Consider the following 24019-nt stretch of genomic DNA (forward strand, 5'->3'; position numbering starts at 1 on the left):
AATTTGGCGAGGTCTCCCTTCAATGCCCAGGAATCCGGGTCTTCAAAACTAAGCTAACATGAATTATTAATCTTGACTATTGAGGAAATTATCAACATTGATGCTAGATGAGCTAGAGGCGAAAGGGGAATTTCCTATTTGTCTATTGCTCGTTATCTTCAACTCCAGCCTAGGAGGTTAAATCAACTCATTCCAAGGGCAGCGAGATAGCTTAAGAGTAAATTACGGTGATAGATCTGAGTCAATAAGGGAATGACATGGCTGGCCAGATTCAAGTCTCGCCCTTTTAGTAATGAAATCGAACATTCCCCTTGGTTGTTTACGTTATCCTAGACACAAAATGCTGGTTGGAATAATACATTCAAATACTTCCAAATTCGCCCATCCAGTCGATTCTTTTGCTGAGTATCACCCTACTAACTAAGCCAATACTACCTTTCTTGTAATCTACCGACGTTTATTTATAATATTTTCAGCCCAAGGTAGGACTTGTTCATATTAAACATCTAAATTCACGATGGGGTTGTCGATTCAGGTCAGAACTGCCGTTGCGACTAGCTTGCTGGTATTTTCGGCTCAGGTCAACTCGGCTTCGGCTTCTTCTCAAGCTACTATGAGTGCTTCTACCTCGACTGTTTCCTTGATGAGGTCGTCTCCTATCTCCTTGGTTATGTCCGGGAATGCTATGCCGTCCAACTCAGCTATCCCGGGCGCTACCAACTCCAACGCTCCTATCATGCTCGCTGTCGTCCCGCTGCGTGACCCTATCAGTCGCAGAAACACCGAGAATAAACACCCTAAACACCACGACTCTGATAAAGAACATCACCACGACAAGGAGCACCACCACTCTGATAAGAAGCATCATCACTCTGACAAGGAACACCATGATTCTGACAAGAAACACCACCACGATAAGGGATTCGTGGGCACTACGCCCCCCAACCCACTTAGCTGCACAGACGCAACTACCTTCGATTTAACGAACGGTGTGATCAGCAGCGGTGGGGAGTACCTTATGACGGGCCGGGACGTCCTGTACGAGCCGTTTACAACATCTTCGGGGCGCAGGGGTTCCGCAGCCGGCCAGTTCAGCGTTGAAAACGGGTATCTGCGCTGGTACGATGACGGGTTCTACGGCGGGCGGGCGCGGTACTGCCAGATGCCGGGCTCGGGACAGGTGTACGCCACGTTCCATATCGACAGCACCTGGCCCGAGGGTTGCGAGGAGGTCGACCTTGCAGCGGAACCGGAGTCGTGGTGCCAGGATGGGTACCGCGGGGGAGAGGAGCATAGTGATAAGGATGAGGATGAGGATGAGGATGAGGATGAGGATGATGGGTACAAGCACAAGCACAAGCACGACGACGACGGTGATAAATATAAGACCAACGATGCACATAAAACCAAGGACGATGATCATCACGACACTGACTACGCAACGAGCACCGGATATCGCGTCCATACGGACTACGAAACCAGCTCCGAATACGCGACCCCGACAAGCCATGAAACTTACAGAAGTTACAAGACTCCCGCCAGCCACGCAACACCCACCTATCCCACTGCCAGCTTCCAGACCCCTACATCCCACGGTATCTACCAGACGTACGCCAGCCCGACCGGCCAGCTCTGCGTCGAGACGCCGCTGTCTTGGGTCCTCGGCAGCCATACCTTCATCCGGGACGAGCTATGAAGAAAGAAAGAAAGGAAGGAAGCGTAATTCTACTTACGTGTATTTTATACTATTTCCATCACTACCACGTACGTGTGCCAATACATGGGTGCTAGTTGACCACCAGCCGGGGGGGGGGGCGGTAAAACGAGATACGAAGAAATTGGAGAAAGGGTGTTTTGGATCTACATTTCTTGTTTAAATACACGTTAGTCAATCATCTTTGTATTGTAGTTGGATAGTTTGGAGAAGTCATTGATTTATGTTGGTCATATAATTATGTCCCAAGTCACAACCCACATTGTTGCGGTTCAAACGAGTTGCAATTTAAACGTCCTAGTTTCATGCTTGATGAATTAGGAGGTTGTGAATATAGTGAAATAGAATATATCGAGGTAGAGGACTCGCTAGTAGGTGTATTGTAACTTCCACTTCGCTTCTTGTGTCCTCTCTGGTCGGATAGATCTTGAATACTCCTAATTATCCAACAAGCACATCTTTAAGTTGAGAAGCAAGCTTTTATCATATGATAATAGTTAATGTATGACTTGAAGTAGGGGGGTTATTCAAACTTAGGGCTGTCAAGGGTTACGATGCAGATAACACCTGAACCTAGACATTTACACCAAAGACTCTAGAAATACGCAAGTATAAGGCCCTTCTCAATTTATATACTTAACATCAAAGATATTAACCTAGCGGATAAGGTATACAACAACTTTGAGCTGATGTAAATGATACTGTATATAGACGGCCGGGTTTTTGCTTCGTAGGAAACTGGCCATAAACGACATGCTGGTATTGGTGCCTTTTATACAAAAGGTAGTACGAGGTATTAGAATATGAATATTATAGTAGTGACTATAACCCTCCTCCTCGTGTACTATCAGTAATAATACCTCCTTTCTATAGCCTGGTAGATTGCCCAATTAGGTATCCTGATACTCCTGCCCAGTTCGGCTCATCACTATTTTTGCTCCTCAGGCTACCTTAACGTCCGCTCGACACTCATCCTTAATTTCTCCTTTATTATAGAGTTTAATATAAACGAAGGCAGGAATTCTGTTATTCATGGCCTGTCATTGACACCCAAGGAGCAAGACAAGGCGCTAGGATTAATTTATAGTGTTTAGGTAGCATAGCAAGTTTTATAATCACAATAGTCACCAACAGCGCGATGAACGATCAAGCTATTTAAATGAAGTCTCTTGTTTCTTATCTCACTTATTCTCTTATCACGTCTCAACCCCCCTACAACCGATTCTATACAGCCAGTCCACTCTACTTCCCCCTAAAAAAACACGACCGGTAGAGCCGATAACCTAACCTTAACCCCGAACCGGAAACCCAACCGTGAACCCGATGTCCCTGAAAAAAAAATATAGAAAAAGCGTCCTGTCCTAATGCTTCTTCTTTCTTCGCAAATCCTGCCCAGGTATCATCATATAACGCGCACGACACGCGCGAGCGGGCGCGCGCCAAGATAGAGAGATAAGAGATGAAGACCCCGGCTCAGCAAATGCGTGACAGTCATAAATGCCGTGAGACTCCCCAAGTTAAGATTAAGAGACCCCATGAGGACAAAGGAAAAATAAGCAGTTGTGGTAGCCGAAAGAAGCTCGGGGCATATCCCGTCTAATCTTGCGGGATAGGTCGTGCGTCTCTTTATGGATAAGACGACAACTCTGGCTATTGAAGTGAAAACCCCCATCTTCAAGGTTCTCGATAGGCCATCCGGCTTCTCCGTAACAATTTCTAATCCGTATCGATACAAGCTAGAAGACATTAAAAAATAAGGTGGTTGAGCGTATAAGCTCTCCAGTAGAGCGGGTTACTTTATCTTCCTAGCGTCGAACAACGTCAAGCTTAGACTCGTATCGTTCTCGCCTACGACAGGGGTGGGTTCGTTGAGGATTTCCCACCTCCTGAACACAAAGGGGGTTAGCTTCTCTGGTATCATATTCATCCCCATCGCCATTGCCCTCCTTTCTTGGATTCCCTGGGGTGTCTTCTCGCGATGGGCTAGCATTAAGTTTTCAGCCGGGTTCGGAGCGAAGCTGAATAGGTATCTGATCCTAGGATCAGCCGTGGCATCTTTCACTGCCCGTACGCATAATAGGCGCACCTCTTCGGGTAAGTTATCGGCTAACACGAGCGCGATGTCGAAGGCTTTTTGTCCGAGATTGGAGGACAGGTGATTGTCGAGCTCCTGGATGAGACCTGCGAGGATGACCAAAGCACGGCCACGGATTTCACCGCCAGACACCCGTGAAGCATCCAATGCACTGGTGGATGGTGAGGTGAAAAGAGTGAGGTAAGACAATATAAGAGGCAGCCAGCGCGAGAGCACAGCGGCTTGAAGTGATGCGTACTCGCCGGTTCTCGAGGCTAGGATATCCCACAAGTCTGCAAGTTTGTCTACCAGAGCGCTAGAAAATTGGAACACCTTTGATCCCGACCCGCCACGGAATATGGAATCAATAACCGTCAAGAGATTCTCCGCCATGCAGATGTCCCTATCAAAAGTGGCATCTCCGGGAGGATTCTTAAGAGATGGAATGATATCTAGCAAGCGCGACTCCGCTCGGTTTCTCATGTGCTGCGTAATATCAGGACTAAGAGAAGGGAGTATGCCTGTCCACATGATATTATTAGCGTCGATGGCGTTGTCAAGCGCTTTCGACAATAACTCAAATTGCGACTGGGTCCTCTCTGATGCCTCAGTTGATCCCAATTCATCAACCGCAAGGTTTAGGGAAAGTTTGATTTGGCAAAAAGGTAGCGTAAATTCATTTGCCAATTCTAAAACTTGCTCAAATGATTTCTGGCCACCACCACTATGAGGTACTAGCAGCTTCGTGGTCCAGGTTTCGATAAGTGCCGCTAATTTCGGGTCGGGACTTTTTAACGAAACAATTTGGCTGGCAGCGTTTGGATCGACAAGTATTAAAGATCGGAGGACTTCTAGTACCTTAGCCTCGAACTGCTTATTATCTAACGGTTGAGGAATCGACGTGTGCTGATTAAGGGAGGTCGAATACTCGGCCAACGCCCCACGGACCAACGGCATCAACTCCCTGGCATGCTCACGCCTAGCATGGTCCTGGACGATACGGAAACGATAGCAATCCTCTGAAGTCATCGTAGAACTCGGACTGCGTGGCATGATTAACATTTGCAATATCTCCTGCAAGTAGACAGAAGCAGACCCGACGGCGTTCGGCCGGGGTTGGATAGTTTGATCTTGGTTCCTAGGAGCGGTTGCGAACAATATTGCGAGAGGTAAACAGCCCGAGCTCATTAGAGGTGGAAATAGCTGATCGATGTGTGGCCTGTTCGTTAGCTTGCGAATGTGCTGAATCCATCCCCTCATAAGTTCGCTGAAATGTTGAATGTCAAATACACGAAGTCTGGTAAGAAGGATGCAACAAAGTCGCTGACGCTCATCCGCTTTACCCCAGTACACTTGTAGCTTCTTGATGATTGCATAGAACAACCGCTCCATTGTCGGCCTATCAGCACTGGTGTAGCTAGCAAGCTTCTCTATTTGCTCGCTTAGCTCTGTTTCGGCGTCTTGAAGTTGGGTAGCCATGTTGTCAGATAACGGTGACGAGGCATCTGCAGCACTACTACGGTCTATACGTATCAGATCGTTCTGTAGCTGAGTCGCCACATCTTCTAAGCCGGGTAGGTGAGGTACTAGATAAGCAAGAGAAGCTAGAAGCGGACGGGCGCCGACACCTTGCTCTTCCATGATGGTTTTGAGTCGTTCGTAGAGAATTTGGAAGAGTGGCTTAGCTGCTCCAGTTGCGGTGAATACTGGCAAATGAAGATTGATGGTATCGGCACAGAGTGCGAGAAGCTCTGGATTCGAGTATGTCGCTGTTAGCTTCAAGACATCTTCGAGCATAGTATAATCCTCGGCGGCTTCGAGAAGAGTCCGAACCATCTCAAACGTGTTCTTGGGTAGTTCAACACCGCCTTTGCCCGATTGCGAATTCTGGACGACGTTGCTAATGAAGTCACTGCAGAGCCATGAGGAAATAGTCGTCTTTAGAGATCGGCTGCTTAACTTGATACGCTTCGATAGCTTGTCTAGACTCATGGGCATCTTCTGTAGGAGCGGATCTTCGGGTCCTAGTGGAACAGAGAGCATGCTTTTGATGCAACTGATAGCCATTGCCATATCCTGGGCCTCATCATCGACCGAATACGACGCCCTTCGCAGTAAGGTTGCCCTCACATTTTTCATGGACTCGTTTAGAGAATGGAGTGGAATCTCAACAAGTAACCTCGTGAAACATGGCCCGTCACGTGCTGCTTCGAAGGCAAAAGAAAGTCCACCGCGGGATATAAGCCATTGGATATACTGAGGAACTGAGAAGTGGCCAGAGCGAACGAGTTCCGACACGAGATGGTACACAAGCTGCTTTCGGGCGGTTTCTTCAAGCGAGTCGGTATCCAGAAAGTCCAGTATGGCTCTAGTGACATCGACATCCAATGCAGTCGACGAACGCAGAAGCGTTGTGGCAATGTACACTTTCGCAATCCCAGGTCGATACAGCGAGGTACACCATTCAAGAATCGTTCTGACTATCGGCAACTTGTTATCGCTCGTTTTCCAAAGTCGCTTTGGAATATCCATGTCGAGAGGCGTTCGATGTATGCTGTCAAGTAGCTGTACCACTATGCTGCGGAGAGCAGGTTGCGATTTGGCATTGGAACTAGTTAAATAGTCATTACGCAAATCGATTGACTTAAACGCTCTTGATCTGGCTTCGTTGTTACTAGATCTAGGGGGCTCGGCTAAAGAGTCGCGAAACTTGTACCAAGCCCCAGGATTAATGAAATTCTCTGGGCAAACAAGAAGTAACGACTCTACTAGCGACTGCAATCGTGTGGCAAGAGGGAGTAAAATATCGCGATCGGGATGATGGTAGATCTGCTCATTGAGTTAATTGACTGAGGTTAAGAGATGTCACTGGGGGCATACAGAAGAGTGATGAGACAAAATGGCGCTGACTAAACGTCGTCCATGTCTCCTTAATTTGAGAAGATCTTTCCAGTATATTTGGATAATTAAAAGCCACATGGGAAGCTTGGCCTGATTACTATTTTCCAAGCCAGAGACCAGCCAGTCCATATAATGGTCGCGGTCCAAAAGATGTTCGGCGTAAAGATGAGTAGCCAGGCGGATGCTACAAGCGGTTAGCATGAATATCATTCTACAAGATAGCACCGTCAACTTACGCATATGTAACTTTGGCCTTCCAATCATCTTCACTGAAAGCATTACAGATGGCCTCGACGAACTGTTCGACAAACACGGTCCAGTCTCTAATCCATTTGGCTTCTCCGCCCATAACAAAGATGCCATTTGCCCCCTTTCTCTTAAATGCTCGTATCTCGTTTGCGCCAACACACTTTGCAAGCCAAACAGCACGTTCTGTGGGAACGTTCTTATTTAAGCACTGCTCAAGCAAGACCTTCCCGCGAATACCGTGGGGGATAGTTCGACTCAAACGTCTGAGTGAGATAACTGGATTAGCAAGGTCCTTGAGCCATATCTCTCTTTTCGTGTCGGTTAGCGTAACTCGAGGCGGAGGTTTGAAGGTAGAAGCCGAAGTGATCTGGCCATTGTGCCTCCTCTGATTGAGGATGCTGGTAAAAACGGTGGATAACGTGTGAAGGCCAGTCTTATGTTTTAGCGCAGGAAACAATGAAGCCTTGGCTGACGCAGGCTCCTGCGTAGATTGCGCCGGTGCCTTGTCGAAGTATCCATGCCTAATAATATTATCAGAAAACTGATCCTCAGGATGTGATCCGTTCCAACGATAGAAATCAGCGACTCCTGTACATGGGTCAGTACACGCACGAGCGGGCACATCCTTAGTTCTAGTTTTACCGGTGGACTCCGACTTGCCCGTGTTAGGGTAGCGAGCAGCAATCGACGGCGGATCGAGGACGAAGGGCTTCGGCCGGGTGTCCTTCTTAAGAGGCGTACTGATACTCGAGGGTTCTGACCGTTTAACGGGTACAACGAATCGAATTCGACGAGGCGGCATGGGCAGGGGAACCGAATCATCATCGGCCGTTTGGCATCTCGATGTTCGGGGAGTTAGATCGCCAGCATCAGATGCATCATTCATCGACATCATCCGCGACGGGGTAAAGACCTTGTTGGCGGATAGGGTATCCAAGTTTTGCGGGGATTCGCTGAAGCCGGGATGCTCGATGCCATCATTGGCGAGCTCGAGCTTGAGCCTCGACCCTCCCCTTCTTGGGATTATATTAAATCTATTTTGTGCGACATCGCCCGCATCAATAGACTGCTCATTAAAGCTCTCCGATTTCCGTATAGGGGACGGGGGTAAATATTGTTGCGAGAGGGATCGCTGGTGAGTAGGGGACTGCGACAACCCCGAGCCGCTTAGTGTTCTCTGAGGCTGTCGCTGAGGGACGGCCATAGGGGGCCTGGAGGTCATCGCGGGCGAGCGATGCGTTGATGCGCCATGTCTTCACGTAGTCGAAATGAGCGTTACGTACGCGGTAGAATTGTGGATTGCGGATTGCGGATTGCGGATTGTGGATTGCGTATTGCGTATTGCGTATTGTGCACTGCGTATTGAGGATTGCGGGTTGCGGATTGGAGGAAAGCGAATTCGAGTCTAGGGATGCGATACAGCGAGGCTTGGATGCAATCGACGATACCTCGGAGGAGGCCAGTAGGAATGAAAGTGAGGCCAAAAGAGGGAAAACAAACAAGTCGAAGGAAGCCTCGTGTGTACAGCGGAATTTAACATGTGTGTTGTATAGATGTGGTAAGATGTTGTTAAGCTAAAAAAGAGGGTGTTTCTATGATTACACACACACAGTTTCCGCCTCACACGTCCGTAGCGGCGATACGGTGGTAGCGGCCAAGGTAAATCGGGGTTGCGGTAAGAATGCGTAGTGGCCCAAAGACGGGACTGGAGGTATGTATGTAGTACCTACCTAGGATGGAAGCAACCCAGGTAACCAAAGGTACCTTGGGTACTATGTAAGTATAGGTAAGCTGGTGGCCAGTAGCCAGTATATAGTAGCCAGTAACCAGCCAGTACCTAACTAGTGTATTGACCGCATCTGGGAATCTGAACCAGTGAGAGCTAGAGGAAGGCATGCAAGCGGGTCCTAGGGCGGGTTCGTAATAGACCTTTGGGTCTGGCTGCTTAACGTGCTGCTTAATTGCTGCTTAGATTCTGGTTTGGCATGATCTGCGTGGCAGGGGGTGGAGATCAAATGGGTAGGATCGGAAGCGCGGGAAAATATGCGAACTGACACCATCGCACCTGCGCTTCTGCTTCCTAAGCTTTTACATAGTACCTACCTATCTCACAATACCCCTTCCGTTTACCCTTAATACCTGACCGGGCACCTACCAATAATAATAATGAACCTAACAAATATAAATGAAAGAACGTATTGATAATAGTAACATCTTAAGTACCTTGGGTAGATTATATAATTGTATTGTTAGGTATATTTTACGTAACACGTACCCTTTCCACAACATATCACGGTATCAACCTAGATTCGCCAGACTCAAGCGACATTTAAAAATACCTAGGTACACATGTATCTATGTACCTAATCCAACGTTTAGTAGGTACCTACTTACATAAACATATCCGGATATCATGATACACAGTACATATATCAATACGATTGAATACTTGGCACGCTATCTCAGCTTAGCCAAGCCTCAAAACCCTTAACTTACCACTACCTACACTATGTACACTACCTAAACAACCGTACTAATCCAAATTCATGACCAGTCCGATCTCCTAGGCGTCCACGAGGACGTTAATCGTCTCCTCCTTCTCCCCCGTAACCTACCGAACCTGCTGGATCTATCTCGCCTTACCTTGCTTAGGCTGCAAGGCACTGGGTGTAACCCGCGGCTATCGTGGCATCTGGATTACACACACGTACAGCGTATAGTAATCATCATATCACTTCCTTCCCGCGCCGCAGCGTCAGCCTTTGGTCAATAAATTGGTTGGGATGGAAGCCTGATAAGGGGGGCTTCGTTCGGAGATTCGATAGCTTCGCCCCGCGAATGTGTTCGTTGGGTAAGACGCCGAACAGCTTACACACGCAATATCCGTGATCAGCGGGATGGGGGAGCTTTCCAATTTACAAATACAGATGCAACTTACGACAGACTAGAACGGAGTTAAAGAAATCTAGCAAAGCCCAAAAAGGAATAGGGAAGGGAATTGAGAGGAGGATGGGGGCTGAACCGAGGCCCTGGACGAGCTAAATCTGCTAGTTTACCGGGCAGGCCGATCCAGATTTGGGCGACCCTATATGCAGTTTACCCCCAAACAAATGAATTGAGATGCTACTAATCGGTGCATACATACATACATACATACATACCTACCTACATACCAAATCATATGGTACGTGGGTATCGTGAGATGATGGCACGTTCTACTACCACAACGCACAACATAGCAGGTGTTGTCAAGTTGTCATGACGCCCAAAGATGCAAGCGGTAATCACAAGACAAGAAACTGCTTGATAGGCTCCTTTGTGCGCGGGAAAATAATTTCACAGTTGCGGAGTATGAATTGTTTTGATAATGAAAGTCCTTGTGTTATCAGAGACTATGTACTCCAACACCGTCTCCGGTGTTTTATTGGACTTTGGGGATTTTATTAATATTGCTCTCTCGTTTACTTTGTCCCCAAGGCCGGAGACCCTATCAGCTAACAGCCAGCCCCAGACGCAGGTCATCAATAACCCGCGTCCGGTCTTGTATCTCTGACAAATGGTTGACTGAGTCCCGGAGGCCTTTCGTAGAGAAAGCCCCGCAACCAATTGCCGCATACGAACAACAACCAAAGTCGCCGGAAGCCCATTCGGCCGTGAGTATCTGTTGTGTATCAGGTCTACAGATCCAACGCAGGATCGAATCCCTTATGTGTGACGAGTTTGCGTAGACAACTCGGATGCCATATTGGTTAGATGTAAGTACCTAAGGTAGATAGAGACGACATTGATGTAACGGAACCGAACATTAGACTATTAATTAAACGAGAGTGCCAAATGAGAAAAAAGGTAGACTTGGGTTACTATTACTCTTACTCTATTTCATTCGGTGGCTTCCTGCAAGGATAAACAAAGGAGCTCAACCAATTGTCGCCACGACAATTGTTCTCGACAAATCTATTGTTAGTATCTATTGTTAGTACGAGACGTGGTTGGATGCACGTACTTAAGAAGGCCATAGCGACCTTCGTCTTGTTCTAGAATGACTAGAATGACTAGAACGACGTTGCTCGCTTGCGTTTTCAAATACCTCAGTCTAGATGTGTTCGCATGAAATTCCCGGTTCGGAAGTTGAAAAGGCATTAACCCCTCACGGTTGACGCCCCAGGTCACTACCGAAATCTATCAGGAGAGATCACCGACGACGATCGCCTTTTGCAGATGTCTTCAGAAGCTTAGAGAGGCTGTCTGTGTGCTCGGCTCGTTGGTGCTCACCCGTACACAAAAGCCGCATATATTAAGAATCCGCGAACCGGGCTCTTGGCCAGAAATAAGCGGTTGTGCCATTGCGCGAAGCGACGCTACGCTGGTGTCGTACAAAGAAGATTGATGAGACATTGCCCAAAAGCCGAACGGGGAGCGATCTCTGGAGATGGAGTTAGGGCATCGCGATGGCACAAAAGTGCCGGCCGAAGTTACGAAGCTACTCCGCCATTTCCCGCCCCTTTACATAGATCCTCTAAGATCCTCTCAGCTTTCTTCGGTATTTGGTCTTAGCATGTACGGTGGGTAACACTGGTAATACTCAATAGGTAATACTCAATATAATGACTCGAGTCGAGTCGAGACGAGACGAGACGAGACGAGACGAGACGACATTGAATACGATATGTACAAAGGTAACCAACCCCAAGTTCGATGTTGCAACCCAGGGGGATCGATGTTTGTATGTTAATAGGTAGTAGCTACATTATGTACTTCGTACTCAAGACAGTGTGAGGTATGTTTATAGACAGTACAGCCCGACTGTGTGTAGATCTGTATGTAATCTGGCTGATCCCCGCCGTGTGGCTTCATCGCACAAAGGTGGGGAAAAAAGGCAGGAAAGCCAGGCCGCTCAAAGGGGGTTAGCGTTGAACGGCATCCTGGTCCGACCCTGCAGTACTGGATTTAGGCCTAACTGGATTGCAGCATGCATCTCAACGACATGGCATCAGCGCTCTTGCTTCTATAATAATACACATACCCAACTTACAGATAACCAACGCCGAGTTACCCGAACAATACATACATACATACCTACATACATTCGTTCCTACGAAGGAGAAGGGAAATCATGTCCACTAAGAAGGATATGCGACGGCCGGACCTGGGTAAGAAAGCTCTCTCTCATCCGCGCATCACACATCACACCGCATCGCATCGCATCGCATCGCATAGCATCGTGTCGCGTCGCATTAGCTAACACATCCCCCCCCCCCCATCACAGTCGTCCCGTACCAGGAGCCCGCCCCCAAGTCCGGCGATAGCGCCGAAATCTCCTCGACCCTCTCATCCACACTCCCCATGGCCGCCATCTTTACGCGGAACAGGTATATCGGTTGGGCCTCGGTCGTCATCAGCATCCAGAACTGGCTCGGCGAGAGCGAGGAGACCAGCAAGAGCAGTGCCAGCACTCCCGGCTACTTCACCATTGGCATGTCAGGTAAGCCGCCCTTTTCTGCTAACGCCCCGATCTGTTATCCCCTCCCGTCTAATAAGTAAATAAGCCATGGCCCTCGCCGTAACCTACCTCCCCTTGTTTCTCCCGCCGCCGCCGAACCAAGCCACCAGCACCGGGCCCGCAGCCCCGGCCGCTGCTTAGGGATATCTGGGAACATGAGATCCACGAAAACAAGCTAAACAGGCCTTCCTACTTACACGTAAGAAGAGGGGCCGTGGCAGGAATAGGAAACCCCCCAAAAAGACCCGAGAGAATAATTGTAAGACCATCTAAGGAGGCGGGATAATGTAGTAATTCACTTAAACCCAAGAGACATGTGGCCGCGCCGAGGTTTCACTCCAGAGCCAGATTACGGGAGAAGGGATGATTTAGTACCCAAGCCCCGGGATCCGGGTCTTGTAAATATATCAATATATAAATACCTAGGAGTATAAAATTGGTCCTAGAATCAATTGCAAATCATTTGAAGGAAACAGTTACGGCCGCAACAACGGACAATTGGCAACTCTTTCGAAGATCGTAACCGGCTCGTTTAGACCTACCTCGATTACATCTTTCGCGTGTAAGTACCGATGTAAGTGAGAAAGGTAATCTCATAAGCATATTATATAGGTAGGCAAGCACCTATATATATATATATAGCAATAGAGCACAACGCGCGGAAATACAATGGTATTTATTCATTTGTTTCTTAGACTTGTTATACAGCCTCACCCTGCCTTGCCTACGACAAGCTATACCAATCCAGATAACAGCAGTTAAGCGAGAAGAGGAAACGACCGGACCTAGACTAAACAGTGACGAAATATGAGATTTTACTCAAAAACAACGCTCCTGCTAAAAGCTCCTTTGCTATTATAGATCCACGGCGCAAATTTCAAGGTTCAATCATGCACTCAGGTTGATACAACACACGGATATGGAGAGGAGCCAACCACCTAAGAGGTAGTCAAGCAAAGCTTTAAGATGATTATCTTAACCAAGCACCTATTGTACTCATTCCCTTCCCTTTACCCCCTGACCCCCTGCCTCATCCCCATCACCCCGTGCCTCCTCCGCTAGAAGAGAACAAATTATTCGTTAGACAATTAAGTTGACTGTAGCGTATTACACTGAACCGTATTCTCGTAAAAGGCGGACGAGGACCTCGCATCCTGTACAGACACACTCTCGCTGCTTTCTCAGGTCCAGTTCTTATCTCAGGCTGATCCTTACGTATGCACCTCTTTTAATGCTCTACTCCCAAACTTAATCCTCATCAAAGATCTGGTAGGTATTCTGTAATATCGTATCAACAACTCTGACCTGCCATCCTGCGTCCTGGATATTTGCTCCTGGTGCCGTGCCCATGAGCGTTGGCCCAAAGACAATGGCCAAATTCTGCGAGTTCATGCGATTGACGGCCGACTGCTCGATGACGCGGTGTAGGTGGAGTGTCAGCGCCCTTAGCGTAGCGTAGTTCGGGTCCGGCAGCGCGTTGATAATGGCGTGTAGGCTGTCCCGCCGTACCACCTCATCGTCGTTCTTAGCCGCCTCGATGAACCCCGCGTAATGCTCCGATGTCAGCAGTGGATCCGGCAGGTCTCGCAAAAACTGTTTCAGTAAGCCTGCCACACTGTTCACGTCATGGAAGAAGTTCTCCGGATTCCGGAAGTCTAGTATTGGCGCGTCTTCGTCTGTTTTTTCTAAGTTAGCTCTCGCTGTCGCTTCGCGGGAGGGAAGGGGGACGAACTGGTATCAAACAAGTGTTTTAACTTATTCACGTGCGCTGACGAGCCGGAAAGCCTGTAGATACCCTCGACAGCAAGTCCGTACAAGTCAACGGCCTGGATACACTGGTAGACGACCATCGGTACGGGTCCTTTACTATTTTCGTATAACCGTTCTAGGGAAATCCCAAAAACCGGACCTCTTGATATTGCTCCCTCTGTCTTCGGTATAGCAGCACCATGAGGCGAAGTTGATCGTGGCGGGGACTGTTCACTACGCGGCGGGGCCTGGAAACCTACTTGCCCACCTTGTTGTTGAGGGCTTTGCTCTCGAGGCGGCTGGCTCTGGAACGATAAGGCTCCAAGCTGTGGAGCGCCACCCATGCCACCACCATTGAATCGTGACTGGGTCGGAGGGGCTTGTATCGAGTTCCGTACATTATACTGCGGCTGAGGCTGCATACTAGGCTGATTTAACATTGCACCATGGCTGAAGCTCCTCTCATGTCCTGCTCCTGAAGGCGGCCGTTGGGCTGATGTCAGTCCAGGGGGAGGGGTGAAATTCTGAGCCGGTCCTTGGAACCCAGTCGGTGACGATATGGAATCGAAGCCTCCAGTTCGAGAACCCATTGAACCTGGTTGCTGTTGCACTTGCGAAGGTGACCCTTGTCGCTGCTGAGACTGCGGCCGTGCTTGTTGCTGATGCACATGTGTCACCTGATTCAGGGACACATTTTGCTGAGGGTTAAGAACCTGGCTTAAGTTAGCATCGAGCATGGCTCGAAAGTCAGATAGCCGACGACGTACGGGATTCCTCTCGTATTTCGGCTCTGATAATTTGGCCGGAACTTTGCTATGAACGCTAATAAGATAGTTCTCCAGGTCCTTCTTGTTGTCGATGGCCTGGACAACTTCTTTTAGACTGCGACAGTGCTGACCTGGTTGAGTAGCGGTCCTCAGAGGACTTATCACCAACCCGTTACTGAGTAATAGCTTTTCGTTGAATGAAGCTAATACGCTGTTAATACCATATGTCAAACTTTGTCTCTACGCTCGCATCTACTTACCAAACTTCTGCATTTGCAGGGTAGTGCCAGAGTCGCATTCTCTAATGAGATCTTGTAGCGCCTTGACAGCTTCTGGACGGGTTGAGGTCTCGACGGTTGCTTTTTCCGACTGGTATGCCTGAACTTTGCTCATATAATCCGTGTCGGCTGCTTGGACCTTGCGTAGGAGATCCTCTTCGTGCTGTGCTGCTGATTTGGGTTTGATACCGAAGACCCTTGGTCCTTGTTTTGCTTCGCCGGTTCTCACCCTATCATACTCTTCGGCCAGCGAATCGTATTTCATCTTGGACTTGCGCATTGCGTTCTCCACATCAGTCAGACGTTGTTCGGCGGCTAAGCCGTTCTGCTTCCATCCTTTGCGGTGTTTCTCGGCCACCGCAGCTACTTCAAGAAGATCTTCATGCATTTGGTGTAGAGATAACGCAAACTGTATTCCGTTCTCGGCCATGCGTTCGTGTATCGTGAGCATTTCCTCGTATGACTGCGCGAACGACCCTTGCCTATGATCTGTGTGGTGGATGCTGTCCTGAGTCGATTTACACAGCTTTTTCAGGCCCTTAGCATGTTGGTCTTCGAGGTCCGATCGCTTCTTGAGAAATGTTGCAAATTCCTATAAGACACAAGCGATTAGAAACCCGGCGAGAATAGTTATAGAGCGTATTATCGAAAATAACTAACCTTAGCAGCTATAATGCTTTGCTTAAGCCTATTTAGCATAGTGGAAACACCAATCTGCGCGAAATCAGCCATGTCTTCCTCGGTATGTGATGCCTTGTGGGATCTATACATCTGAAGCGAGCACCTCTTGTACTTCCTTGGACATTTCCGATTCGCCCGGGCTGGGACTCATCGCAGTAGGTTCGAGCCCACCACCATTTGTTGAAAAGACGGCACCATCTTCAGGTGGTGGTGGAGTTGCGCTATTCCCTAGAGACATGCTGGCTATATGCTCAAGCTCGGGAATTTGGGGAGAGGTAAAGTCGGGAGATTGACGGCCATAGTCTGCCATGTTGGGCGAGGGCAGTCAGGAGAGATGCGACTTGGATGTGCTTTGCTACTTTATTCTCGACCCCCACAGGATCAATTAACTTTCGTCACACTATTTTAGGTATAGATCCGGGGTAGACTGTTCATGGGAAAGGTCTCAGAAAAAGCTTAGTCGTTGGTGGGAGGGTTGTGAAACGTGGGATCGGGATCGATATTCATGCGACGGTGTCAGGCATTTATCATGCAAGTAATCCGTAATTATCTTTTTTTTCTCCGTCTCCTTTTTGGGTCGCAATCGAGTATCGAGTTGGTAATCAGATCGTATGAACTAGAATGTACATTTGCGTATTTTCTTTTCGTGTCTCGATTTCATGCATATGGACAACAAGGCATGCTTGAAAGTCTGTCAACTCAGTATGTAATAGTAGTGTAGGTGGTGTGGTGTGTAGAGTGGACTATTAGTGTAGCATGAAGCTCCATGTCACGATATCCACATGCAAGGTGGTTCTGCTTTGGTTCTGCTTTAGCCTTTAGCCGCCCCCTTCCCCCCCATAGAAGCAGGCACAGAAACCTTTGTGGCTTAGCAGAGCAAACTACGTAATTCCACTGGGCACAGTGCCAAAAGCATAGTTGGGTGCTAAGGTGCTAACTTAGGTAGCGCTGCGGATACAAGCGAAATACTAGCTGCCGCAAGCCCTGATTGGCCGCCTAACCTTTTACGCTTTCCAGCGGTAAACCGCGCCTTGGCCCGCAATTCCCCCATCGGATGGTTGGGTCCATATGTCGTACTCGGATAGTCGGAATAACTGCCAATTCTCGTATATGTAGGTTACCTTATATAAAGTTATACATTATACTCGTATTATTACATGTAAGTGACAAGTCAATCTTGCAGAGTCTATTTAGTTAAATATGCAAGTAGAAGAAACAAAATATTTATAGCAAACAGTTTAATACATTTGAAGAAACGACATTGCTATGAAACCCAACATCTAGCCTTTCGGAGGGGATGCTAGACAAGATAAGCATAGCTTACCATTCTTGAATATTGGTAATAAAAAAAATACGTGTTGAATTAGAGCCTAGGTATAATATTAGTTTCACGTCGCCACCTCTAGATGGACCAGAAGACACAGATAATTTTATCTTGCATTTATGTATCTCTTATTCCTTGCTGCTATACTATATGTACAGTTCTAGCAACATTTGGTAGCAACAGCTCCTCGTATGTATACCTACCTACTAAGTCCTGATGCCATAGCGCCTAAATAGAAGAAAACGACATTTCTGTTTCCGAATGGGTATAGAATATGCGTCCGTCAATACGTGGTATCATTTCCATTTATTAGAACAGAAGAAAAAAAAACAAACTGTTCCTCCCAGCCTGCGTTATGACCGTTGCCTAGCGTCGTAAATTGTTGCCGTTATCATCCAGAATCAGAAATCCACCTTGATCTTGTAATCTACCACAGACCAACCACAGAAACACACTCTTTCACCTGATAAAGGAAATTGATTTGCAATGATGAATGCAGTTGGGGGAAAGGGGCCACATCGTAGCCATTGGATCACCTCAAATTAAAACGCCGGGAATATGCGGGATATCAAGGAAATAATTGGAAATGTTGAGGTACGTCTCAAGTAAGAATGCAAAGAGCACAAGGAAGCTTTTGCAATTCACTTCTTAGGAAAGGCAGCAGGACGTGTAGTTTATCGCCAGATTGGCGAGTTACGATAAGCAGGAGAGTGATAGGAATGGAGAACCCGATAAGGCATGGGGTTACCTTGCTGATCTATGCTCTGGTGCCTAGTATGATGTCGAGGGGGGGGTGTAGGATGCTGTATAGGCTGATGCCATTGTTGGTCCAATTGTTGCGGTAGTGACATCGACCGGCCACTCCAAGGATCTGAGACGTATATCTGTCCGTTACGAGATAGTGATGGGTAGGGGCCGTTATCCCGAGCACAGCTGTCTTGCGGCACGATATTATACTCGTCATAACTGGGCTGACGACGCAATGGTAGATTGGGTTGCGAATGGTGTGGCTGCCGGAAGAAGACTGGCCCGGCAGTTGCAGCACTTCGTTGGCTCGACTGACTAGCAAGAGAGCTTCGGCGGCTATAATCGGATGATCGTCGAGAAAGGGAAGGACCATGGTCTATCTGGACATCCCAGCTGGGCGCCTGATTCGCCACTTCCGGTCTGACGTTTATGGGCTGAACACCGTTTAGTGCAGGCAGAGAAGAAGACTTATCGATGTAATGACGAGCTTGGCTGGGAGGGTAATTTTGAAAATTCTCCCGACTCGATCTTCTGGGCACTGTAGTCTGATTTGCCGCAAAAGTGCCGCTCACGTCGGGGGTCGTCAAATTACCTTCTCGGCTCCCCTTACGAGAGTAGGGAGTTCGTCCTGGCCGACCCATGTTTTCTGGAGGAGTTGACTTTGACCTCACAGGTGGAATTCGTAAAGTACCCATATTCCGAGTCCTCATACTAACGGGCGGGGGGCTTTTAGAAAATCTCGAACTTGGTACAGGTGGTGGAACTTCAAGGGATGTTGCAGAGTGCGATTTGCCTTGGGCGAATTCATAACTACGTCTAGCATTTATCATCCTCGATCCCTCTTCCATATGACCCACCAACGTACTTGAGCTAGGCTGTCGCGGAATGTATGTAGACGTCCTGTCGTTTGATGCAGAAATATTAGTAGAATTGTTAGGGTCCCTATTGGTTGTTCTAGGTGATGCAACTTGAACGAGTTTATTTTCCGGAGATGTTTTGATGATTGTAGGCGGCTTAGGGGATGTATCATAACTTCGAGCAGGTACAGGTTTACGGCGGACCGACTTCTGTAATAAGGCGGATGAATTGTTCGTCGCCTTCGATTCGAGAGAAAGTGGTGTCCCTTGATTCCGACCTGGAGCTATTATTTGACCGCCTAAGGTCTTCGGAGAGAGATCTTCATCCTGGAGTAGCTCTGCACTTCCAACACTTAGGATTGTTCCCAGCGTCTCCTTGCTAGCTGCAGACCTTAGAGCCAATTTCCTGAACGAAATCGGTCTTGACCTAGCGTGTATCTGAAGCTTTGCATGCATATCCCTAGAGACAGCAGGAACACGTGCATACCCAACAGGATGCGTATTATGGGCAGCGAGCGGTGCCCGACTTCCACTTAAAAATCTCTGCAGCTTTCCGGGCTTGCGGAAACCAGTGGTGGTGCTTCGACTAGGACTAGATGTAGGTGGACTACGTAGAGACGACCGGTAAGTTTCAATGCTGCGGCTGGGATGATTCCACGTATTGCGTGGTGGCAAGGTTCTCTCCGGAGCCTGAGTAGGCTGCGAAATGCCTTCTGATCTAGGGGCTTGCTGAAATCGTGGCGATTGTTCGCCCGGCGTCTTGGGACTAGTAGGAGCAACAAGATGAGGGTCTTTCATAGGTACCGGCGGAGGGGGTGGTTCCTTAGAAGACTCAAAAACGTCAACGCTAGCTGTCGCGACAATAGGGCTCGTAGCCTCTAATTCTCCAGCACGTCTGCTTTGTTTCACACTAGTATCGCTCATAACCTCAATAGTACGGTCTTTTTCGGGAGCCTGTGGCCTTGAAGAAAACGACCGTAGTGAAACACTTGAGCTGTAGCCTGAGTCTGCCTTGGATAAAGGCGCGGCCGAGTACTCCGAAGCAGGGCTCGCAATGCCACTATCTGACCTACTGATCTCCTTGGAGCTCCTCCCTTCCGCCGCTGGCTTCGCGCGAGGTGGCATAGACTTCGCGTTTGTGTCAACTCGTACATCTAGAACCTCGACTGACGAATACTCGCCCTGATCGTCGTCCTCGAATAGTCTATCCTCTATAGCTGTATTCTTGCTAGTTACGTATATATCCGGGATAATCAACTCCCCACCCTTAAGCGTTGGTGGGCTTATCTGATACTCGCCTGGAAGCTCGGAGAGCCTCTGAGACAATATAGGGCGTGCAGAGGTTACTCCTTCAGCATTGGAGTTGATTTGAATTTCAACTTTTGGGACTGAAATCTCGGAGCTTTGGGTCTCAATGTGGTTGGTTGGAGCTGCTTGTACCGTTCCAAAATAATCTTCTGCTGTATTAGTAACTGCTAATATCCCGGTATCTCCGTATTTGGTATCACCGTCAAGATCTCGAATAGAACTCCTTGCCGGGCTCCTTGCTGGACTGCCATTTGTAATTCGGAGAGTGCCATGCTTAAAGGCGCCTGTCTGTGTATATTCCGCCTCACAAGGGGTAAGTGCACGGGGTACAGGCTCTAGATTGGTTAATTGATGAGGCAAACTAATTGTACCAATACCCGTTGACTCCATGGACTCTCGACGCGCTGGGGTAGAGGGGACGCTGTATCTTGTTTTCGGCTTTGGAAGGTCCGAGTCCATTCGCACTTCACGAGTAGCAACGCCAGGAGTCATAAAAGACCTCCGTCGCATAGGAGTATATAAAGACAGGTCAGAATTACTTGGAGTTCTTGACGGAGGCGTATCATGAATTGACGGTCGTCGTCCCCTGAAGTCGCCCCGCATCGCTTCGGAAACGTGTATTCGATTCTCCAAACTAGCCAAATGGTCTTCGCGAGGCGTTTCGCTAACGATATTTGACAAGCGTTGGGCCTCGTAAGAGAAAAGGTCATAATTAAACGAAGTTCGTGACGTGTTCTTAGACAAGCTCCTGACGATGGCATTTAGCTCATACCTCTATAATGAAAAACAAGCATCACAACTTACACTTGGACAGGAGCTTGGCCATAGTTATAGCCTTCATCGAATCCATTCCCTAAAGAACCTATCCTGTTTGACCAACGATCTTGCGGAAGGTCCGGTACCTCGACACTGTTACTTCTCCGGTGATGTCTGGGCACGTCTTTGGAGGTGTTGGAACGGAATAGTCTTCTCGAAATACGATGTCCTAAATCTAGCCCTTTCTCGCCACTTGACACGCTTACAGATACGATAGGATCCTTTTCGGGGAGCATCGGCGGGGTTGCAGATATAGGAGCGTGGGGGAGCGAGGCACGTCTCGCTGCCGGGGAATGGCGCGGCGGATTTGAGGCGCCATTGTTATTCAACAGGCCAGCTGCGGTAGGATTACTTGTCTTAGGTTTCGATAATTTCTGAGATGCTCGGTGACCCTTCCACGGAGCTTCGGCGGAGATCGAATTCCCCATGATGTTGGGTGAGGGCAAAGCCGAAAGGCCAGCGCGGTACTAGTATTAGGCAAGCATTGACAATTCCATGCCAGTAGCTTCAACAGAGTGTTAGCATTAGCAATTAACGAACCACGCCAATCTCACATAAAAGGGAATAGACAAGCTCGGATCCAGAACGGGCACGGTTCAAGAATTGAGAATGAAGGAAGCTCTAAGGCAGGTATCATAAAGCGTATTATAAAGCAGCATGGGTTACGCTCTGAGATCCAAGGTCACATCACATATATGGATGGATAAGATGTTATTGATCTAGATGGTGAGCTGGGGGGTTGGGAAAGGTGCGGGATGATGGTTTAATAGGAAATGATTAATAGGAAATACACAACACCCCGGTCCTGTTTATCTCGGTCCGTACGCGGTGTGTATCTTAAGAAGACGAATATATTGACTGACCGAGTTATCTGAGCTACACACTGGGACGGAACGAATGCGGCGGGATTAGTCAAGATGCTGCTTTATTCACATATATCTCGTAGGAGATAGATCTGCGCCCATGACTACATATATTATGTAGGGGATGTGAAACAAATAAAGCAGACAAAGGAGAAAAGAGTATTATGTGCAGGATTTGGTGTAGAGGTTTGCGTAGACTTACATATAAGTTTATCTTGGGTAGGTAGGTAGCTATGGTTATGTTACATGTAGGTATGTAGTATGTATCTATGTTGTATGCATATATGTACGAAGTACGGCGGAGTTGAGTAAAAGATAGAGCAACAGAGAGATGCATCCATGAACTATGACTGGGAATATAGAAGTTATTGGTAGTTATTGGTAGTTATTGGTCTAGGATTAAAGTGTGAGATGCGGGTCTTAGAAGCCTTGACGCAGAAGAAACCTGAATTTAGAACATGATCTTGACTGAGTTTAATGGAGACATCGAGATCTAGAAAATTAAGACGAGACTTGTATATTACTTATGTTACTTATGCTACTTCAGCGCGGCAACTGAGACCGCTTAACTTTCCCATGCTAAAAAAAAAATATGGGAACTATGGGAAGCCACGGAAATTGGCATTCTAGATTTCTAGTAAGGTAAGAAGGCACAGAAGTACATATGCTGTACGCATTTAGCAGCCGTCTTTAGAGTATTACACAAAGTACATATGTACAATACCTACATATATGCCCCGCCAACCGGCTGCTCCCTGCATCTGTCTGATCTTCACACCCCTGCAATCTCCATTCCTGCACCGATTGGAGGCCGGAATTGACCTAAGTTAGGAAAGCTAGACACACTTACACTATCGACTTGTCAACAAGCAGCTAAGGCATCCCCGAATTTTATTATTTGACCACTACATACATGAAGTACATATGTATGTACTTTAAACTCTAAGCTGCATTAGGTAGGCAAGGATCATGGAACTTTTATAGCTAAGGCTCGAACTACATAAGGTAGTATAACTTGAAATATTCAAACACCATACCTGATTAATTCAATTATACTATCCTAGCCTAAACCGAGCTATCCGTCCGAAGATATCACAAAGACAGCTATATGCTATTACCGATAGCTTACATATCATTGCTCGCGTATACAAGACAATGGATTCAGTATCATTTCGCATGAACCCATCCTCTTATATAGTACGGTACAGTTCTTTTCTTCTTCTAACTATCAGATATGTATCAACCATATGTATACTAACTACTGAATACGGGAAGTCCTTCGTTAAGCTATATACTTCACCCCATGACTTGAGGCTACTATACCTTATTTCCTCCCGTTGTCTCCGATATCCGAGGTCTTGCAAGGATAGGAGTGAAGTTCAACACCTCAATGTTATGTAACACTTACATGCGATATGTTCTCACTTACACATAGAACATCAACTCACATCTACATTAAGTCAAACCCCCGGGATTCTGGTTGCCGATACCCGTCATGCTCTCGTCACAAACATACGCGTTTCGGCCTGATCTTTTTTTCTTATATCCACATATACACATACCTATCATGTATGTATGATTTCCATATAGAGCAATGTTAAGCTTCGATAACACAAGTACGGCTGATGTTGCATTTTGCGGAGCGGGACCAAGACCAGCCACAAAGACCGGGGGAACAAGATTACAGGGTTATGCTAGCAATTCTCCAGGATTACCGCTCCAAACGCTCCGGCCCTGTCTTCTGTTCTCTGTTCTCTGTTTTCTGTTCTCTTGAGCCGGCGCTTCAAATCTCAAATATCCAACTAACTAACCTACCAAATTCCTCGACCAAAGGAATACTTCCTCTTCCTGGCACTTCCGACATTGCTCCCCACACGTTTTAATATTAAGTAATCCTTTAGAAGCCGCCAACAACATGGAGGACGTCACTTGCGAAAGAGCCTCGTACATAGTACATAGCGTCGGATTTAACACACGCGCCGCATTATTTACAGAAATACAGAAACACGTTAAATCCTCTCCAATCAAATATACCGGTAGTCTAGGTACAGTATGTAGTATGCTTGCGCCAATGAGATGAAAGAGGGATCGGTTCCGCAACGTCGTAATCGTAAATATTTACCTCCCTCCCCCACTTGATCCTATTCAGAATTTACAAACGTCGCGAAACCTTGATTCGGTGTTGACCTCC

The 24019-nt window shown here is 47.6% G+C and overlaps 5 protein-coding genes across 5 annotated transcripts; 2 read left to right on the plus strand and 3 right to left on the minus strand.

The window, feature by feature from the left end:
- Positions 1-347: 347 nt before the first annotated feature.
- On the plus strand, positions 348-2020 carry F4813DRAFT_372300 (uncharacterized protein). The gene has a single exon (XM_049244693.1). The coding sequence runs from the start codon at positions 518-520 to the stop codon at positions 1694-1696; it is 1179 nt and encodes a 392-aa protein (XP_049096069.1). The 5' UTR covers positions 348-517; the 3' UTR covers positions 1697-2020.
- Positions 2021-2776: 756 nt separating this feature from the next.
- Positions 2777-8359, minus strand: F4813DRAFT_235098 (uncharacterized protein). The gene is made up of 4 exons (XM_049239961.1): positions 6926-8359; positions 6669-6873; positions 5749-6617; positions 2777-5700 (listed from the first exon to the last, which is right to left on the minus strand). The coding sequence occupies exons 1-4, from the start codon at positions 8158-8160 to the stop codon at positions 3507-3509; spliced, it is 4503 nt and encodes a 1500-aa protein (XP_049096070.1). The 5' UTR covers positions 8161-8359; the 3' UTR covers positions 2777-3506.
- Positions 8360-12051: 3692 nt separating this feature from the next.
- Positions 12052-12579, plus strand: F4813DRAFT_393049 (uncharacterized protein; the record flags this gene model as incomplete). The annotated part of the gene is made up of 3 exons (XM_049247362.1): positions 12052-12088; positions 12205-12420; positions 12485-12579. The coding sequence occupies 3 exons, from the start codon at positions 12052-12054 to the stop codon at positions 12577-12579; spliced, it is 348 nt and encodes a 115-aa protein (XP_049096071.1).
- An 893-nt stretch (positions 12580-13472) lies between these two features.
- Positions 13473-16836, minus strand: F4813DRAFT_372316 (RhoGAP-domain-containing protein). Its single transcript, XM_049244694.1, has 6 exons — positions 16002-16836; positions 15893-15946; positions 15215-15824; positions 14955-15157; positions 14171-14900; positions 13473-14114 (listed from the first exon to the last, which is right to left on the minus strand). The coding sequence occupies exons 1-6, from the start codon at positions 16221-16223 to the stop codon at positions 13687-13689; spliced, it is 2247 nt and encodes a 748-aa protein (XP_049096072.1). The 5' UTR covers positions 16224-16836; the 3' UTR covers positions 13473-13686.
- A 728-nt stretch (positions 16837-17564) lies between these two features.
- On the minus strand, positions 17565-21560 carry F4813DRAFT_235271 (uncharacterized protein). The gene is made up of 2 exons (XM_049239962.1): positions 20954-21560; positions 17565-20897 (listed from the first exon to the last, which is right to left on the minus strand). The coding sequence occupies exons 1-2, from the start codon at positions 21391-21393 to the stop codon at positions 17912-17914; spliced, it is 3426 nt and encodes a 1141-aa protein (XP_049096073.1). The 5' UTR covers positions 21394-21560; the 3' UTR covers positions 17565-17911.
- Positions 21561-24019: the final 2459 nt, after the last annotated feature.

Source organism: Daldinia decipiens (assembly GCF_022478715.1).
Source record: "Daldinia decipiens strain CBS 113046 unplaced genomic scaffold F4813scaffold_40, whole genome shotgun sequence".
Taxonomy (NCBI): domain Eukaryota; kingdom Fungi; phylum Ascomycota; class Sordariomycetes; order Xylariales; family Hypoxylaceae; genus Daldinia; species Daldinia decipiens.

Coding starts and splice junctions, on each gene's coding strand:
- F4813DRAFT_372300 (XM_049244693.1), top strand. CDS start 518: ATGGGGTTGTCGATTCAGGTCAGAACTGCCGTTGCGACTAGCTTGCTG.
- F4813DRAFT_235098 (XM_049239961.1), bottom strand. CDS start 8,160: ATGACCTCCAGGCCCCCTATGGCCGTCCCTCAGCGACAGCCTCAGAGA. Junction 6,618..6,668: donor TTTTGTCTCATCACTCTTCT/GTATGCCCCCAG, acceptor CTCAATGAGCAG/ATCTACCATCATCCCGATCG. Junction 5,701..5,748: donor AAGCTATCGAAGCGTATCAA/GTTAAGCAGCCG, acceptor ATGGCTCTGCAG/TGACTTCATTAGCAACGTCG.
- F4813DRAFT_372316 (XM_049244694.1), bottom strand. CDS start 16,223: ATGGCAGACTATGGCCGTCAATCTCCCGACTTTACCTCTCCCCAAATT. Junction 15,825..15,892: donor AAAGCATTATAGCTGCTAAG/GTTAGTTATTTT, acceptor TGTGTCTTATAG/GAATTTGCAACATTTCTCAA. Junction 14,901..14,954: donor CGAAATACGAGAGGAATCCC/GTACGTCGTCGG, acceptor AACTTAAGCCAG/GTTCTTAACCCTCAGCAAAA.
- F4813DRAFT_235271 (XM_049239962.1), bottom strand. CDS start 21,393: ATGGGGAATTCGATCTCCGCCGAAGCTCCGTGGAAGGGTCACCGAGCA. Junction 20,898..20,953: donor GGCCAAGCTCCTGTCCAAGT/GTAAGTTGTGAT, acceptor TGCCATCGTCAG/GAGCTTGTCTAAGAACACGT.